The following is a 20489-nucleotide window of genomic DNA, read 5'->3' as shown; positions in this document are numbered from 1 at the left end:
GTTACTGGTAATGAAAAGACTGTGAATCTGCAAAAACAGTTAAACTTTGTTGTCTAACAGAGAATCACTACAACTTGTCTAGTGCAAACAAAGCATCAACTATACAACGACTTTAACCTAACTTCAGTATGTGTAGGCATATTAGCTATTACCTTACATAGAGTAGCTAAGAATCACTTCATTCCTACTGTGTGGTATTCACTTTCCAACAGTAAACAGTGAAACGTCCCCTTTGAACAATTATACATGACTGTGCTTAAACTGACACACAATCTGACTTTAATAAATCCCTACAAAAGAATGGCCCTGACTAACGTTAACCTATACGTTTCACAAATCACTTACCTCACAAAAATCTTCGTTACTCGAACTACTGCAATAAAGGGAGCGCCACTACTGCCAGCTAAATAAAAATTAATACTACTGAAGGCACAGTTAGCAAAAGAAAGATTTTGATAGAAAACAAACAATGTATTAATATTAATATTGTTCAAAAGTCATATTATATAATCAGTTCATGACATCCAGTCCTACAAATTTACTCTTTCTTAATGAGACACGTCCAAATCGTCCGCTCTCAAAATTCCGCCATCTCTCTCCCCACATCCACGACTGCTGGCAGCTCACCTCCAACTGCACAAAGCTATGAGCTGTTATATATTTATTATGATGAAATATTGAAGAAGTGTCGACGAATATGTATATGTGTAGTAAGGTAAGGAATAATGAGTAGTGGTTAGCGACTTTGGTTTGTGAAAAAGGATGTTGGAATCCAAGAATCGTACTTTAAGAGTTATGAAATGTGTGTATATGCGTGAAGGTATCACAATGCCGGCGAAAATTTTTTGGATGCTGTTATATTTATAGGATTTTCTTTCTACACATTCGTGACGCAAATTCTCGACCTGAGAAATTTTTTTTTATATGAGACTGTCACTGCTGTCGTAAATATTGCGGTAAGAAAGTTAAGTGACCTTCAAGTAATGCGTCGTGGACGCCCAGCTGTGCCACTTGCCTGGAGAAAAAGCCATTAGGTGAAAAAAAAAGAGACTTTTAACCTCGCTGTTGACATTCCATTGTAGAAAGCATCGCAAATACGACATGCTCATTACTTGGAAACATATCATACTTTGTGCTACTTACTAAAATGCTTATGAATTGATGGGAAATATTCTTACATCTGCAAACCTGATTATGACAAGTGCCTTTCTACGAGAGTTGAGAGCTACTGACTTACGTAATGCCACATAGCTATTGAATGATGTTTTTATGCTTTGGTTTGCGTAATTGCTTATTTCATTTGATATCTGTTTTCCTGCTGTGTTGCAGCATTGGTTTTATAAAATAAACTTAAATGTATTTGCTAATGTGAACACTTTCTGTCAACAGATCTATTAAATAATTATTTTATTATCCACATTCTTCGAAAAAGGAGCTCTTGGAATGGAAAGAACAATAAGAAGGGACTAATAACAGTAACTGCAAATATAATTTTCTTTTCAAGTACTTGGTAATTTTTTGTAGAATTAGTTTTTGTGGTGCACCACTTTAATTACATAGACATTAAGATGTGATTATACATTTACCTTATCTGCAATGTTGTCTTTAGTGTACTATTTTTTCTGCTTGTGGGTTTGTCATGTTTAGATATAAGTTATTACATTTACTGCTGCTTGCTTTGCCCATTTCCATTTTTTTGTCATTGCTGTTTGTATTAACTGTTTGTGCTGCTGCATTGCCTCATCCCTTAGTTTATGCATCTGAGATCAGTAGATTTAAGTTAGCTTAAGAGGGGATAGACTATATAAGAGAATGAGTTACGATGAATTGGAAGAAATGCATTGAGAAGTTATATGAAAAAAGTACAGAAATCAGGTATAGATAGGAATTTTTGGAAATAATGAAGAACGAAGGGAGTTCTCCGAGAAGTAAAGAAAGTTTTGTTTGCGAAATACTGCAGTAAAACAAACCCTGTCCTTTCCTTGTGTTATCCCACTATGTGTTTGTGTACCCTTGGATATTTGTGTTCTTCCTGTCTTTATGTGTTTATCTGATGAGAGTTACGTTGTAGAATTTTTCTGATAATATGTTATTTACATTGTAAAGATGTTTAGACATTATTTATTCTGTTTTGTTTTAATGCTCATGTGTGAAGTTGATGTTTCAAAAGTTATTCTGATCTTTTATGTATTTACTTATGTCATAATTCCTGTAACACTGATGTATGTGTTTATTTCTATTCTTTTGTAAAGCCCCTATTATTACAAATGTTATCTGTATTGTTATGTTCTTTAATGATGTATTCTGTACCTTTGTTATTGTATTCTTATGTTATAAAATTGTAATTTACACCAGTTCATCCAATTAAGTAACTTGTAAGTTACATTTCACTGCACACGTTTCTGTTGGTCATAGTATATGGACAATATTTGAGAAGTAGGGACTGATAGTGTTTGCACGTGTGCTAATAATTCAGCAAGGGACTGGATAACAGCATTGCTGGTTATAAGGACATTTCAAACAAATTTTTTGTGAATGGACAAGTGGTGGTTTATGGACTTGCTATATTCTCCGCAAGACTCTTCGATGGTCATTGTGCACCTGCACAGTCGCAACAGATGGCTGCTGGCCGTCTCTAAAAGGACTACAGTGGGTCTACACCTTTTCTGACTCACCAGTACCATTATTTCTACAAGGGCTACAGTGGGTCTACACCTTTGTTGACTCACCAGTACCATTATTTCTACACCTGTGGTGGCCCACCAATACCATAATCTCTACCAGGGCTACAGTGGGTCGGCTCTGAGGTGACCTACCTACCAATATTCTTCAAAACTTCGACTGATTCTGTGGTGGGTTTGCTCTGTTGTGGCCCATTACCTGTCTGCGTGTCAAGAGTCAGCACTGTCTTTCCGTTGGAAGGACAACACTACTTCTTCAAGACTGCATGGAAATCCACTACTTCCATGTGCATTTTCTTTTACTGCTCAGACTTTGAGAAAAACACTGCTATTTTACTGTGATGAACGATCAGCACTGTCTTTATGGACTGTGAGAAAATTTTAGCTTTTGACCAACATTGTATCAATAAGTGTGTGCATTTGATTTCTTTGTTATTGTAATTATGAAACATTTTTTCAAATCTGTATTCGCCATGTCCCAAAACAATTTGCAAATTTTTTTGTGGGGACCATGGGGGCTATGTAAGTAGGCTGTTTATGTTTTCTTATTGGTAACGCCACGTAGCGCTCTGTATGAAAATCACTGGCTGTGCTGTGTGCAGTCTGTGGCTAGTTTGCAATGTCGTCTGCCATTGTAGTGTTGGGCTGTTGGCTGTTAACAGCGTGTAGCGTTGCGCAGTTGGAGGTGAGCCGCCAGCAGTGGTGGATGTGGGGAGAGAGATGGCGGAGTTTCGAGAGCGGATGATCTGGACAGAGACAGTAAATTTGTAATATTGGATATCATGGAGTGATATATATATATATATATATATATATATATATATATATATTTAATGACTTTTGAACACTATTAAGGTAAATACATTGTTTCTTCTATATCAAAATCTTTCATTTGCTAACTATGCCTATCAGTAGTTAGTGCCTTCAGTAGTTTGAATCTTTTATTTAGCTGGCAGTAGTGGCGCTCGCTGTATTGAAGTAGTTTGAGTAACAAAGATTTTTGTGAGGTAAGTGATTTGTGAAAGGTATAGGTTATTGTTAGTCAGGGCCATTCTTTTGTAGGGATTATTAAAAGTCAGATTGCGTTGCGCTAAAAATATTGTGTTTCATTTTAGTGTTGATCAGAATAGGGAAAAAGCGAAATGTCTGAGGACGTTCATTTCTGCTCAGCTGTTTGAAATCAAATAATGTAAGAGGTTTATCAGCAGAGTAATTCATTAATTTTTCTAATGGGACGTTTCAACAGACATTAGCCGATATAACTTCAGTTAACTAAAAAATGTGCATTTGTCTTAGCATTCATTCGCTTCATTGAACAGTAAATTAATTGATTTCACTGTAGAAACAGTTATGCAATCAAAAATGCTTTTTCTGTCAGATCTTTCGGCATTTGTTATTTTACTTGCAATCTAAAACATAGTAAACGTGTAAAAAATTTAGTTCTGCTTTAATTATTTCAAATGAATGTTATGACGATCAAAGGGTGGAGGTATTTTGGATGTGAATTGGTTATATAACTATATACAGATAATCATCCAGATATTTGCATTCTATTCTCACTTGCTATTAAGCAGTACTTCCCTTTGCAAACAACAACAAGTTTGGACAATGTCTAACACGTAATTGGTGGTTTTCATGATCTTGTGTCCCGGAGATGTGCAGCCGAACGAGACCACACGTGGGCAGCGTATGCAGAGCAGCCATCCGCTGGCGATGGGATCGCGGCTTCGAATACCGTTCCTGCCGGGCGTGTCCTCCACAACACACGCCAAGAATCAACGCACCTTGTTCCAGACTTCGGCCGCGGCGTCGGCACTGTCAGCCGTCGGAGAAGCCTTTAGTTGATTTTTCATCGTATAATGATAGGAAATTTTCAACAAAGAAGTTTGTAACTTTTCGGTTATATTCAGAGACATTTTACTAAAAGTGCACATTGCACATGGAGTAATGCATCCTCCATTACACCAAGTGGGATAGACATTAAGAGCTTTGTCTTTATCTGCAATATTACGAATGTGGAGTGCAAAGGGGAGGTGGGATCGATCCATGGAGGGCTTTTGTAGAGCCTTTTTCTCCCGTGCACCGTGCCTGAATAGGTGGACCCTTCGATTAATTGCTGAAGTTACTGGACCCCCTCTCCATGAACTAAAGGGTAATTCAAGGTGCAAAAACTTTAAACAAAAATTAAGCAGCAAAAACAAGTACAGTGAACCCATTAACTGTAAATGAACCGTAGAATTTCAAAGTGTGAAAGCTATGACAAACTGAACCGCACAGTAAGCTTGTGACATTCGCGAACTGTGATAAATAAACTTATGTAGTGTGTGACAGACGCGCAGGTGGTATATCCACAACACTATTACATTTTTGTATGGACATCCCAGGGGGCGATGTTGCATCCTTTGGGTAGTGAATTCAATAAATCGGATACAACGTATAGAAAAAGTGACATTAATAATTAACGAAAAATATTTTTAAACGTATAAAAACGAACAAACTCTGATGTATAGATATTTTGTGTAATTATGTCCAACATTAATTATATGAAAAACGATGAGAAATGTAGATGTAACGAGATATATAAGAATCACTGCCATTGAAATTAGTGTATAAATAGCAATTCACAATTAGAATGTATCTTTATTGTTTTTTTGGTTTTGATCTTGTTGCTCGTAAGTCGAGCTACCTTTGTTTCACTTGTTACAAGAGCTATTGTTCTTATCTGACTTAGATGTCGGTATTGTGGTAAATGTACCGTGATTATGTTTCTTAATACACTGTAAAGCAACACTGAGCGTACATGTATTTATTTGTTAGACCATAACCTCCACTTGCCCATTATTTGGGATTTTCCAGCAATTTAGCACATCTGCTGCGGAGGCAAATAGGATTATCGCTGACCGCCATTTGATCCGCCATTACGAGTACTTTTTAAATTTCAATATATTTAAAACCAACAGCGCACTCTAAGGTCCTACAAACGCTCACAATATGCAGTAAATGATCGTGGCGAGTACTTAAACACAAAAACTTTGATTCAAAAACCAGAACTTGACGTAAGTAGAAAAGTGGCATGACTGTATCAAACTGCGAAATTAGTTGACATCTGATTGCCAACTGTAGTGATAGTGACGTTGATATTTCTGTGATCAGCTTCAAATGTTCCAATTTGAGTATCCCAGTGTGACTCTAATAGCAGCCTAGCTTCATCGTTTATCATAACAGCAAGTTGTAACACTTGAATCAGTTGGCCTTAGTGTACAATCACCTTGGCCATGGTAGGCTGATATGTCCCATGAATGACGTATGGTCGTAGTAACGACATTATCATCCACAGCACTTGCTTAAAATAGATCACGTACAAATTCTTTCCAAGAAGTAAAGGAGCTGTAGAAAAATAAGTTTTGTGCGTTGTGCCGAGTTCTCTCAGCACCGTCGTGATCACAGTACATGCGCAAAGTAGGCCGGTAAGTACAACAACCTCCTAAATATAGAGGGTGTAATGGATGCGCAGATACTCCTGCTGGTGACCGAGGACGGTATACTGAACAACTTTAGATCTACATCTACATCTACATCTACATACATACTCCGCAATCCACCATACGGTGCGTGGCGGAGGGAAAAACGACTGCCTATATGCCTCTGTACGAGCCCTAACCTCTCTTATCTTATCTTTGTGGTCTTTCCGCGAAATATGAGTTGACGGCAGTAAAATTGTACTACAGTCAGCCTCAAATGCTGGTTTTCTAAATTTCCTCAGTAGCGATTCACGAAAAGAGCGCCTCCTTTCCTCCAGAGACTCCCACCCGGGTTCCTGAAGCATTTCTGTAACACTCGCGTGATGATCAAACCTACCAGTAACAAATCTAGCAGCCCGCCTCTGAATTGCTTCTATGTCCTCCCTCAATCCAACCTGATACGGATCCCAAACACTCGAGAAGTACTCAAGAATAGGTCGTATTAGCGTTTTATAAGCGGTCTCCTTTACAGATGAACCACATCTTCCCAAAATTCTACCAGTGAACCGAAGACGACTATCCGCCTTCCCCACAACTGCCATTACGTGCTTGTCCCACTTCATATCGCTCTGCAATGTTACGCCCAAATATTTAATCGACGTGACTGTGTCAAGCGCTACACTACTAATGGTGTATTCAAACATTGCGGGATTCTTTTTCCTATTCATCTGCATTACTTTACATTTATCTATATTTAGAGTTAGCTGCCATTCTTTACACCAATCACAAATCCTGTCCAAGTCGTCTTGTATCCTCCTACAGTCACTCAACGACGACACCTTCTCGTACACCACAGCATCATCAGCAAACAGTCGCACATTGCTATCCACCCTATCCAAAAGATCATTTATGTACATAGAAAACAACAGTGGACCTACCACACTTCCCTGGGGCACTCCAGATGTTACCCTCACCTACGATGAGCACTCACTATCGAGGACAACGTACTGGGTTCTATAAGTAGTGTTTACGTTATGTGGATGCAAGTAACGATAGCAATTACAAGTCGTATGTGTTTAGGTTTCGTAGTACCTCGAAGTACATGTTGCAAGGGCAGGCTTTTAATGCTTATTTTCCACTGGGCAACTCATCAGATGTCCAAATCTGGACCCGTGAACTCAACACGGTTAGTCTATACTGACAAGCATAGTCCACTTAGTCGTGCACTTACGACCATGCAGAAAACATCAGGTCATAAAGTTTGTGGGAACATTATTCAACACATAAAAAACAAGCAACACACTAATGTGTGTACTCATTAAGTTACCACATACAAAAATATATGCACGTGTTCCTGTTACATTGTGTGTGTGTGAGTCCCCCGTTATGGTCCTCTCCTCTCAACATCACTTTTTATAATAACCTCTAATCCAATATTCTTAATCTAACATTCTTTCATAGTATGGCTGTGGACTGTTGCTGCCATGGAGGTGGCTTCCCATCTTTCCTGCCGTTAAAACAGCTGAACATCCTCTCCATAACTGGTTATAAAGACCAAGCGAACAAACCAAAACAGCAAATTGTTAGTGTCGTTTTTAGCGATGAGAGAATATAATCGTCACTCCCCCATGTACCAGACTTGTGGCATAGTGACTCATGAAAATATCACAGGGAAATAAATCATAAGTAGTTTAATAATTGACGTTGATCATGATAGCGGTTTGGCTGAGAACATGTATTTTGTAGTGTGAGAAGTTGCGATAAGTGTCAGCTTTCCGGGTAAAAGTAAAACTAGATCTTCTCTAGTATTCAACCGTTCTTGGGGGAACCGCCTTTGTCTTCCTTACACTTGAGGATGTGCTGTTCTCGTTCTGTTTGTCCAACGCTAAGAAAGGTCCCGCCACTCTTCGGTCACCACATGTGCACACTTCTCGCCGATCATGATGGAGGCGACGTTGGTGTTGCAGCGAACAATTACTGGCATGACGGAGGCGTCAGCTACACGCAGATTGCGCACTCCACGGACTCGCAGCCACGGGTCAACGACCGCGTCAGCATCTGCAGAGGGTCCCATCTTGGCTGTGCCCACTAGGTGGAAAAGCGTGCTGGTTAGGTACGGCACAGCACATCGCCAGTAGTCGTGTTCCAGCAGCGATGAGCGGTTGCAGTTCTTCAGAGGGAACTGCTTTACAGAGTAACCAGCCTTCTTCATTGCCTCTGTCGAGCCCAGCCTGTGGGCGATTTCCACGCCAGCCAGTAGATTCTCGAAGTCGCCAGGGTCTCCAAGATAGCCGGGGTAGATGAGTGGCAGGTCCATCGGGTCGGCAGTCCTCAGTTTGACGCGGCCACGGCTCCTAGGTGCTAATAATGTCACCGAAACTAATATCACGTCCTCGTTTTCAACAAGTTTCTTCAGGGTGCTGGTCACTTCGTCATTCAAATTGAAAGCTTTGGCAACGAGGCTTGCAGTGTTGCTTTGAGCAAGGACGAAGAGGAGCTGTATGTCAGGGTAGTCAGTTGGATCGATACCAGGAAGTGTTGGCGGCGCTTTATCTGTCACTGTGAACCCTGTGTAAGAAAAAAGCCGTATGGTTGAAAGAGGGCCTGTCTTGTTCATCAAATATTTGAATAAATCCTCTTCAGGTCTTGTTCCCACCAACTTTTGCCTTCTGTAATATTGTCCAATGTATGCCAGATGGTCCTGAAGGTTGTAACCAACTCTGAGATCCTTCAGCACTCGTACGCCAACCTTATCCAAGTGGGTTTTTGGCCCAATTCCAGAATGCATCAGTATATGAGGTGTGTTAATAACTCCTGCTGACAGTATTACTTCCTTTCTTGCTCTAACTTCCTTGACAGTACCATCACGCCATATGCTGCCTGGTCCTTTTCCCGAATCAGAACCTTGGTTACGTATGCAAACTTCAGGACATGCAGGTTCGACCTCTGTGTCACTGGCGTCAGGTATCCACGAGCTGTGCTCCACCTCGTACCATTCTTGATGGAGCAGTGTATATCCCCAAACCCCACAAGGGGCTCGGCGCTGTAGTCCTCAATAATTTTGTAGCCTAGTTCTTTGGCAGCAGCGTATAGTGTCTGAAAGGCAGGATCTAGGCGCTCCAGTTTCGTGACGTAAATAGGTCTACTGCGCCCATGTACACCTGCCACGAGCGGCCTTTTCTTCAGTTCTTCCTCATCAAAGGCCTCCAGTTTCTTGAAAAAGGGCAGTACCTCCCGGTAGGACCACCCATCATTGCCGAGCGCTGCCCAGCCATCATAGTCCTGCTGGCTGCCTCTGATGAACAACATGCCATTGATTGAGCTGGTACCACCGAGACCTCGTGGCCAAGCACATCTTCCATTCACCTGCGCCAGGCAAGTTTGATTTTCTGGTTCCGTCCGGTAAGTCCAATCCATCTGGAACAAAAGTAACCCGATTTTCTTTATATTTATTACCTACTTAATGCTCATTTAACTCTTATATAATTGGTTGGGCTTATATTGTCCGAAAATTGTGGTATATTTTTACACCATACACGTAATTGTTATTGTGGTCTTCAGTCTGAAGACTGGTTTGATGCAGGTTTCCACATTCGGCTATGCTGTGTACGTCTCTTCGTCGCTGGATGACTACTGCAACTTACATCTATTTGCATTTGCTTGCTGCAGTTAAGACTTGATCACCCACTTCCATTTTTACCGAGCAATACTTAAATTACAAAATAAACTGTTTTGAGATGCCTTGATGATCTGTCCTACGAATCGATTCCTTCTTTTAGTTACATTTTGCCATACTGTTCTTTTCTCCCCAGCCCGGTGCAGTACCTTTTATCAGTTACTTGACCTATCTCTCTAATTCTCAACATTTCTCTGTAACAATGTATTGCAAAAAATTCTCTTCTCGTTTTGTCTCTACCTCTTACTGTCCACTATTCATTTAATAATAAATTTACTCAGGCAAATATTTTCAGAAAAGACTCTCTAACACCTATATTTACAATAGATGTTAACAGATTTATGTTTTTGAGAAATTATTTTCTTGATATTATTAGTCTTTACCTTATATCTCTTTTTGTTGTCAGCACTGTCAACAGCAAATTTTTGGAAAACAGCAAAACCGAGCAACTACTTTCAGTGTCTCATTTCGTAATGGAATTACTTCAGCATCACCTGATTTTATTCAGCTATATAATATTACTCTTATATTACTTTTGATCGTGTTCATTTAATATCTTCGTTTCAGGACACTACGAATTCCAAATGTTTTATTGTGGTGGACAAATTTACATTGCAATCGGCAATGCTCAAGGTATTTATTTATTCTTCTTGAAGTACAATGAAAATACATGAACTATCTAGAACAGCGGGTTGGACGTAGCAATCAACATTCCCTCAATCTGGTGTCACTGAGGGATCTGTTAATCAGTCAGTGACTGTTGAATATGGCGTACATGAAGAAGGCTGTGAAAAGTTTCCATCGCCGAACTGAAGCCTTTATCAGGTCTACAGACGTGTTACGCGGTATTTGTGTGGTGTCTCCTATTTTACTCTGCGGTATCCTTATTTAACCTCTAGGTGAATGTGGTGGAGCCGCCAGTGATTGATTTCCTGCGTGCCGTGTACACACACAGGCAACGGCCTTGCAGCAGTAGTAACATCGGTTCCCGTCAGATCACCGAAGTTAATCGCTGTCGGGCTGGGCTAGCACTTGTATGGGTGACCATCTGGTCTATCCAGCGCTGTTGGCAAGCGGGGTGCACTCGGCCCTTGTGAGGCAAACTGAGGAGCTACTTGATTGAGGATTAGCGGCTCCGGTCACGAAAACTGACAACGGCCGGGAGAGTGGTGTGCTGACCACATGCGCCTCCATAATCGCATCCAGTGATGCCTGTGGGCTGTGGATGACACGGCGGCTGGTCGGTACCGTCGGGCCTTCATGGTCTCTTCGGACGGAGTTTAGTTTAGTTTTTTGTGTACATACACAATGATCCCTAGCTAAGCCGTCAACAGATAACAGACGCAATGATTATCTGAAGTGTGAAACGCCAATTAAATTTTTATATAAACACGAATGGGGGACGAATGAAGTCTCGAAACGGTGTAGAATGAAACCGAGAGCAAATGTTTCAGTGCAGATGGAAATAAATTTCGATTAACCCTTGTGAATATGTACGGTCTACCTGGTGGTGTTTGTTGTACATAAGAACTACACGTATGTCCGCCCCCGGTAGCTGAGTGGTCAGCGCCACAGAATGTCAATCCAAAAGGCCCGGGTTAGTTTTCCGGCTGGGTCGGAGATTTACTCCTCTCAGCGACTGGGTGTTGTGTTGTCCTAATCATTATCATTTCATCCCCATCGACGCGCAAGTCGCCGAAGTGGCGTCAGATCAAAAGACTTGCACCCGGCGAACGGTCTACCCGACGGGAGGGGCTACTCACACGACATTTGCGTTTTTACTACACTTATGGGCCAAAAATACACCCTAAGACAAAAAACGACGCGTCATGAAGGAATTATCCGAAAGGAATGGAGATCGGTAGATGTGATATACATCTACAAACACTTGATTAAAATTTCAGTAAAATTGAAAGGTTTATTCAAGAAAAAGAGCTTCACCAATTGAGCAAGTCAATAAGCCGTTGTTCCATCTCTGGGCACTGTGAAAGCAGTTACTCGGAATGGAACTGATTGACAGAGTTCTTGGGTGTCCCCCTGGTGCATGTCATGCTAAATTCTATACACTTGGTGCGTTAGATTGTCAAAATCTCTATCTGGTTGGGTGTCCCTGCCCTTAATGCTCCTTACATTCTCAACTGGGGAGAGATCCGGGGACTTTTCTAGTCAACGTAAGGATTGGCAAGCACAAATACAAGCAGTAGAAACTCTCACCATGTGCGGGTAGACGCTGAAAAGTAGGCCCAGGATGGCTTGTCATGACGTACCACTGTGCTGTATGGATGCCACGGATGGTAAACAAAGATGTCCTGCTATGAGATGAAATGTCACCCCAGATCATCACCACTGTCTGGCCATAGGGCGCGCGACAGCCGGGTTGGTATCTCACCGCTGTCTGGTAGGTCTCCAGACATGTCTATGCTGATCGTTGAGGCCTGGAATCTCACTGAATGGGGTACAACTGTCTTCAGTGATGAGTCCTGCACTGAACTGAGCTCTGATGATCAGCAAACACATGTCTAGAGACGCCCCTGACGCCGGTGGGATACGAACCTATCACCCGCCATTCGGACCGACAACCAGGAGTGCGGGTCTGGGGTGCCATTTCAATTCACAGCAAGACTTTTAGGTTCGTACCCTTATAGCGCAGCGGTACATCGATGATATTCTTCGCTTCCTTTTGTTTCCCTTCGTGGCAAGCCATCCTGAGCTTACATTTTAGAAAGATAAGACCTGCACGCAGACGGTGAGAGTTTCTAATGCTTATCATTGTTCTTGCCAAACCATACCACGATCGGCAAGGTCAACAGATCTCTCCGGGATTGAGAACGTTTTGAGCATTGTGGGCAGGGCACACCAACCAGCTCGGGATTTTGACGATCTAACGCGCCAATTGTCATGATGTCCCTCAGGAGGACATCAAACAACTTTATCAATTAATGCCAACTCCAATAACTGTTTGCGTAAGGGCCAGATGTGGACCATTGCGTTAAGAAGTGCCCAATTTGTGAAGTTCTTTCTCCTGAATAATTCATCTAATTTTTCCGAAACTGTATTCATCTGTTTGTCTGTACATGTACGTCAAATCTACTGATTTCGGTCCCATTCGGATAATTCCTTCGTGGTGCGCCGTTTCCCTTTTTTTTTTTTCCTTAGAGTGTGTCATGAACATCTGCCTAACATCCCGTTGGCCGGTGGTCTACATTCGGAACGCAATACAGCAACGACACTGTGTCCCGTACACTCAACAAATCCTTGGCAGGTTTTCAGAGGAACGTGGCACAAGCTGTCTGTTCTTTCGCGTTCGGATCCGGTGAATTTACTGACCGTGACATTAACGTGTGATCATTATCAAGCTACTCGAACTACTGTAGCACGATAGCACGATTATGACCTTGTCTCACAGACAGTTGTCTTCCTAGAAAATGCCATCGTCGTGGGGGAAGATATGAAGCGTGAGTGGATGCAGGTGGTCTGCAGCTAAGTTCAAGCAGACACACAACTGTCATGGTGCCATCTGTTACCACCACAGGTCCCATGAAAACTAAGGTGAAAGTCATGCATGATACTCACCACACTGGCCTACGTCCGCGTTGCAGCGCACGTTTTGAGCAGCCATTCGCCTGGATGATGGCATCTCCGGCCACAACCATTGATCACGAGTAACAAGAAAATCATTTCCATTGATCCACAGTCGAGTCTCAATGATAAGTACCCACTACAGTTGGAAATGGGAGCGGCATTGACTTGATATGGAAACATGTACGTGTGAAAAACTTGCAGCTGCAGAGGCATTATACTCTGCCATGATATTAGCCACAGATCGCTACAGCAGTGCAGATATATGCGTTGTGAAACACTTTATTTGCATTTGCAACATGTTACTAGAGGTCATTGACTGAAATCCCATGACATGAAAAGTCACGCCTCCTTTCAATGACGTCACACATACGGCTTGCCAAGACGCAAGCTGAGATTCTGTGTCAGCAGTAACCTGACACACGGCAAATTCTGCCTCATCTCACACACACACACACACACACACACACACACACACACACACACACACACACACACACCAGACCACAAACATTTTGCTGTGGCAATGAGAGCTCACTGTTTTATCTGTCATTAAAATGAAACAGCCAAAAATAGCCAAGTATTTTAGCTGGCGTTAATAGGTAACAGCCTATCAGTATGTAGCCGCCATCTTGACCGTGCTCAAAAATACCCCCAGACCTGAACTTTCTGTAAATTGGCCCTATGTTCAGAAGGAATCAATTTTTAGTAAAAATACATAGAAAGTGTAGCTTGCAGTTTTTCCATAGCTAAAATATGTGTCAAGAAAACATCAACACACACAGTGTGCCTGCCAGGTGTGTTCAACATGTAATACAAAATATTTTTTTTCTCCACCAGTTTCGGTTACAAATGAGGAATCTGTTTCGTCACACCGTGGAATATTCCCGCCTCAGCTCTTATAGTCTCATGAAGTTCCGATTGGTGGTGGTGCTACATGTAACCTTCAAAAAGACATCTGCAACGGATGTGCTTTCCAACCAGAGAGATGTTATCGAGTTTCTTTTGGCGGAAAACTAGAGCAGCACAGATATCCACAGGCGCTTACAGAATGTCTACGGAGACCTGACCGTGAACGAAAGCGCGGTGAGTCGTTAGGCGAGGCGTCTGTAACCATGGCAACGAGGTCGCACAAATCTGTCCGATTTCCCGCATGCTAGCCAGTGCTCACTGCTGCGCTACCCTCAGGGAATGGAAGAAAAGACTTCAGAATGTTTGTCGCCCCAAGGAAGCAAACGAATTTCTCCTTCTGCATGATAAAACAAGGCCCCACACAAGTCTGCGTAACCGAGTGGAGCTCACAGAAGTTCATTGAACTGTTCATTCTTATCCGACCTACAGCTCGGGTCTCTCACCTTCTGACGAATGAAGGAATGTCGAAACACTGCTCCAGAACGACGTCTGGACTCGGCTGATAACCCGAGAACACTTCATCATCGAGATTCGCCGAGAAAGCCTGCATTCCCTCGATTCAGGATGTTGGGCGAGTGAAAACGAACTAAACCACTCAATTTAAATGCATCGTATGACGCCACATTGTATGACTTTCTTCCAAAAGTAACCAAAAAAAAAACAAAAAAAAACGTGAACAGCTGTGATCAAGTCAGGGACTTGATGAACTTCAACTCTTGTAAGACACATTATGATCACTAGCACTGTGGCCGGCCGCTGTGTCCGAGCGGTTCTAGGCGCTTCAGTCTGGAACCGCGCAACAGTCGCAGGTTCGAATCCTGCCTCTGGCATGGATGTGTGTGATGTCCTTAGGTTAGTTAGGTTTAAGTAGTTCAGAGTCTAGAGGACTGATGACTTGAGATGTTAAGTCCCATAGTGCCCAGAGCCATTTTTGAACCAGCACTGTGAAAACATTAACCAGGGAAATCATATGTGTGTGTGCAACAGAGAGAGTTGGGAGAAAATGTGTGTGGAGAACAGTCTTGCACATCAACCATTCCAATTTCTCATTAAATCAATGTTAACATGCCATGATGAGTTACATTCGTGAACCTTCAAATCAAAGTCTAACTCCGCATTTCTCGTACCAATCCATTGACTACATCGACATCGTGTGATGAAATAATTCAGTGCCTAAAACCGAAGATAATGTTTTGAGTCTGTTTTCTTTAGGTGACATTTTAATGATAGTTAATAAAATATATTATGTGTTCAACTTGGGTAAGAGAGACTGACCTGCAGGTCTTGAACAAGAGCAACAAAAAAATATTGAGATGTAATGTTTGCACATCTTAAACATCAATGACTGATAGTATCATTGTTGATGTGGTATTCAGTCCAGAGACTTGTTTGATGAAGTTCTCTATGCTACTCAATCCTGTGCAGGCTTCTTCATCTCCGAGTAACTATTGCAATCTAACATTCTCCTGAATCAGCTTAGTGTATTCATCTCTTGGTCTCCCTCTACGATTTTTAGCCTCCACGTCTCCCTCCAGTACTAAATTGGTGATCCCTTGACGCCTCAGAAGGTGTCCTATCAACCGATCCCTTCCTCTAGTCAAGTGGTGCCACAAATTCCTCTTCTCACACCTGTCAACACCTGCTTTCTTTGGGATTGGAATTATTATATTCTTCTTGAAGTCTGAGGGTATTTCACCTCTGTCATACATCTTGCTCACCAAATGGTAGAATTTTATCATGGTGAGCTCTCCCGATGTTGTAAGTAGTTCTAATGGAATGTTGTCTACTCCCGGGGGTTAGTTTCAACTTATGTCTTTCAGTCCTCTGTCAGATTCTTCACGCAGTATCATATCTCCCATTTCATCTTCATCTAAGTCCTCTTCAGTTTCCATAATATTGCCCTCAAGTACTTCGCCCTTGTATAGACCCTATGTATACTCCTTCCACATTTCTGCTTTCCCTTCTGTTCTCAGGACTGGTTCTCCATCTGAGCTCTTGATATTCATGCAGGTGGTTCTCTTTATTCCGAAAGTCTCTTTAATTTTCATGTAGGCAGTATTTATCTTACCCCTAGAGATATATGCCTCTACATCCTTGCATTTGTCCTCTAGCCATCTCTGCTTAGCCATTTTGCACTTCCTGTCGATCTCATTTTTTAGATGTTTGTATTCCTTCTCTACTGCTTCATTTGCTGCATTTCTATATTTTCTCTTTCCTCAATTAAATTCAATATCTTTTATGTTATCCAAGGATTTCTACTCGCCTTTCTACCTTTTTGCTCCTCTGCCGCCTTTCCCTGTTTCATCTCTCAGAGCTATCCATTCTTCTTCTACTGCATTTCTTTCTCCTGTTCTTGTCAGTCGTTCCCTAATGCTCTTTCTGAAACTCTCTACAACCTCTGTTTCTTCCAGTTTATCCAGGTCCCATCTCCTTTTTGCAATTTCTTCAGTTTTTATCTACAGTTCATAACCAATAAATTGTGATCAGAGTGACAGTATCAGTATAAAATTGAATATTTTGAATACATAATATAAAAATTCATTTTTTGACTTGTTCTTTCATCTAAGAACCTATACAGAGAACAAGTGTGTAAATTAATATTTGGCCACACTACTGCAAAGTGTGTCATTGTGCAGCTATGTACTATTATGCACATTTTGGCATTTTATCATGTCGTAATGCACATATTTGTAAAACCGATGAATGAGTTTGTGATGTCGTCCAAAGACTGAGGTCTCATTTTACAGCTGGTACCTGACAATGGGACCACAAGCTAAAGACAATACAGTCGGTGCCAAATACAGCCACGAATGAGAGACATAGGTGAAGACACTTGCTCAAGGTGTTCCATACACCACAGCTTTCGGATGTCTGCTTACGTCAGAGCGCAGCGCCGCTGGCCACTCTCTGTGATCATAGATTAAGAGAACATCATCAGCTCTGGCAGCACTAGTATCATTAGTCAGAACTGTGCACCAAAATTTTAATGTTAATTGCACATTAATATGCGACTGCCTCCCTGTATTAGTCATGTACAAACATTTCTTCTTGTAGTCAGCTATAGTAGTATGGTTCAAATGGCTCTGAGCACTATGGGACTTAACATATGAGGTCTTCAGTCCCCTAGAACTTAGAACTACTTAAACCTAACTGACCTAAGGATATCACACACATCCATGTCCGAGGCAGGATTCGAACCTGCGACGGTAGCGGTCGCGCGGTTCCAGACTGAAGCGCCTAGAGCCGCTCGGCCACAGCGGTCGGCAGCGATAGTTATAAATATATATTGTGATTCTAGTGGACAGGGAGTTTATCTGAGTTAAGTATTCTGTATTGAAAAGTTACAGTAAAATGAACTAATATTTTATATGTGTGTTGTAGTACTTACTTGAACTTCTCCTCAAGCAAATGTAAGTTTGCTACGACACAGAGAAGACTTAAATTTTAAGAAATTATTTTGGAGTGACAGTGGGCATCAATTGGTCTTTTAAAAAGGAATGAAAAACTATGATTGAACCTAAATCATCAGTGTGCGAATGAGTAAGAAAATTAATAATGCATCTTTTGTAAAGTCAATAAGAATGAATGAAATTTCAGACAAGAACAGATATTTTAATACTAATTTAAGCGAAAAATGAATTGCTACATTAGCTGATACCCTTAATGAATGTCACGTTGTTTAATTAAGTTATCTTTTATACCATCCAGAAAAAGAGTGAGTGTGTGATGGCGTAGTAGAATAACAAGGGATATGATAAATGATGAAATGCACACTTAGCAAAAATCCTGTCCTTCATGAAGCAATGCAATCTTAGGACAGATCTGTTTGATGCGATAACGCTATAACAAGTTTTGAGTGCAACTGCAGCTGCATAAATTTGAAAAGAGGAGGAAGGGGAAAGTTACATGCGACCTCACATCGCAAAAATGTTCGGGCTCACATGCGGTTCCTCTTTGTCGAAATGCGTCGGCTCAAAATCGTCTAGGGGTTGAACCGCATGTGTCACAATACACGCCCTAAATTAGACAGTTGTGACCCTTTGGTTAAATTGTCCGGCTGATGGCATGTTTGCGAAATTGTATGAAACATACAACGTTAATATAACATGTAACAACGTTAATAATAATGTCGGGAGCTAAATTAACGACCCATACATGATGTAGGCCACACAGTTGCGATTTGGAGAGAATAATGTTTATTCATAAAGCAAACTAATAGCGAAAGTGATCGTATTTAGAGTTACTACTATACTGGAGCGCCAATCCATTTGACACAGTTCGATCATTCACAATCTCATCTCGAAATATAAGTTATCTATGCGAAAAAGTTAGAGTTCACACCAGGCTCACGGCTGCTCACCGCTCAGAGACTAAGTCCCGCCATACCACACTATTTTCTAAGTCGTTTCACTTGCTAGCTACCTAAAGACCGACCGTCCGCTTTCGCATCTCCATCAGCACTGTCCCTCTGCCCGTCCCCGGCCGCGTTTCCCGCTCGCCGAACACACTCGCTCAACTGACTAGGGCATTTCCCTTTCGTGAAGCCGTCCATCTGATTGGCTACAGCTTATTCTACATTATTTTACATTTTAACATGTTTAAATAATCAAAGCTTAACCACTTTCACGTTCTAAATAAAGTAACAATAATATCCATTACATAATAAACGTTAAATTCTTTTACATAAACCAATACCATTTTCTTCTTAACTTTCAATGTCACGGCCAGTAGCCTTGTACCGATGTGCTTTCTGATAAATAAATAAAGAACAAAAGTAACTATTATGCACTAAAATTTACAATAAATGTTCTGTTACCTAATGATTCAATAAGGTGTGATGCTGTCATCGTTCATTGTGTTTTGTATGGAGGAAATGAAGATCTGATGCTGAAGTGAAAATAATAATAACTAAATTTACTATATCTTTCAAACAAATAAAGTTGCAGAGTTGATATTTACAACATTTGTCGTTTTAATGATGCGCTTCTATATGAAATATCGATCGTTAAGATCGACCAAACTGTTCAGATTTCAGCATTCAAATCTTTGTTACAAAATTTGTTAATTTCACTTTAATAGCAAATCCTAAACTATTATAGATATGATCAATATTCGAGTTTTGTTGGGATCGCCATGAAAATTTATGAAGGATGGTAGGTTAAAATTACTGTATCTCCATTCCCTGAATTACTACAGAGCTAAAAAGTTTTCATAAATGTTTCTCTTTATGGCCGATCTTAGGTCCGCCTTATTTAACACTGCTACATCACCATGGCCACACACAGCTTTTACGGGGTTTCCCTATGATGTAGGTTCTTGTCTGTCTCACTGGCACACAACAGCACTTAGGCCTCATTTAGCACAATAGTCGCCTGTGAATTTCCCCAAATTGTAGCGAATCTGCGTTCTTTGTGGCACACGGTCCTGGACGACAGGGTTTGTTTCTGAATTCCTGGATGCTGACTCTTTCGGCCATGTACTTAAATGAGAGTGAAATGCTCATTAACTCACACACCGCCACTTAATAACATGTTGGCGTGACATGTATGTTATGAAGTACCACCCAAATTTGCAAGACACAGATTCATAATACAAAAACATAAATATCCTAAGCGCCAGATCAATAGTGTACTTATTTGTAGTGGTGTTGATGCAGCAAGCTTTAAATTTAAAGAAACTTATATCTAACATAAATTATGAATTGCGGCATTTTAATTAAATGCCAAATAAAACTATACATTTATCAAAATCGACTGTCTATTGAAATGCCGCGGAAATATCAGCGGCACTGCGCTCAGTTTCACAGAACTTTTTGTCACAACGAAGTCTCCAGCGGCGCTCCACAGATTCGGAGCCGAGTACCCCACCGAATTCTGTATGGCTCTGCGTTTCATCGCCAACGTGTTTCGGGAACAAATCTGTTGAAAATCGAATCGGGTGTAGATACCAGAAAACAATCACTTTCCGAAACCACCCAAGATCTGCACTGAACGCTTCCTCCAATGGAATCGATACAAACAGATCTAAACTACACAGTAAACAATTGATTTACAACTCGTAAATTCTTCAATGATTTTAACACGTAATTCAGGTCCCACTAGAGACTTGCATTTCTTGACAGATTCCCAATCGACTTCATCGGCAAATTAATATTTTCTTCATAATTTAAATAACCCCCTT

General features: G+C 41.1%; 1 protein-coding gene across 1 annotated transcript in view; it reads right to left on the bottom strand.

Moving 5' to 3' along the window:
- Positions 1-8027: 8027 nt before the first annotated feature.
- The window catches only part of LOC126412915 (glucose dehydrogenase [FAD, quinone]-like), a 59299-nt gene continuing 46837 nt past the window's right edge, over positions 8028-20489 (bottom strand). The window contains exons 3-4 of the mRNA XM_050082803.1: positions 9136-9559; positions 8028-9028 (exon numbers count right to left, since the gene is read on the bottom strand). Of these exons, the coding sequence (XP_049938760.1) occupies positions 8028-9028; positions 9136-9559 (1425 nt within the window). The remainder of the gene's footprint in view (positions 9029-9135; positions 9560-20489) is intronic.

Source organism: Schistocerca serialis, chromosome 7, assembly GCF_023864345.2.
Source record: "Schistocerca serialis cubense isolate TAMUIC-IGC-003099 chromosome 7, iqSchSeri2.2, whole genome shotgun sequence".
NCBI classification, from domain to species: Eukaryota; Metazoa; Arthropoda; class Insecta; order Orthoptera; family Acrididae; genus Schistocerca; species Schistocerca serialis.
Note: the sequence above shows the minus strand (reverse complement) of the source record. Positions and strands in the feature narration are given on the sequence as shown.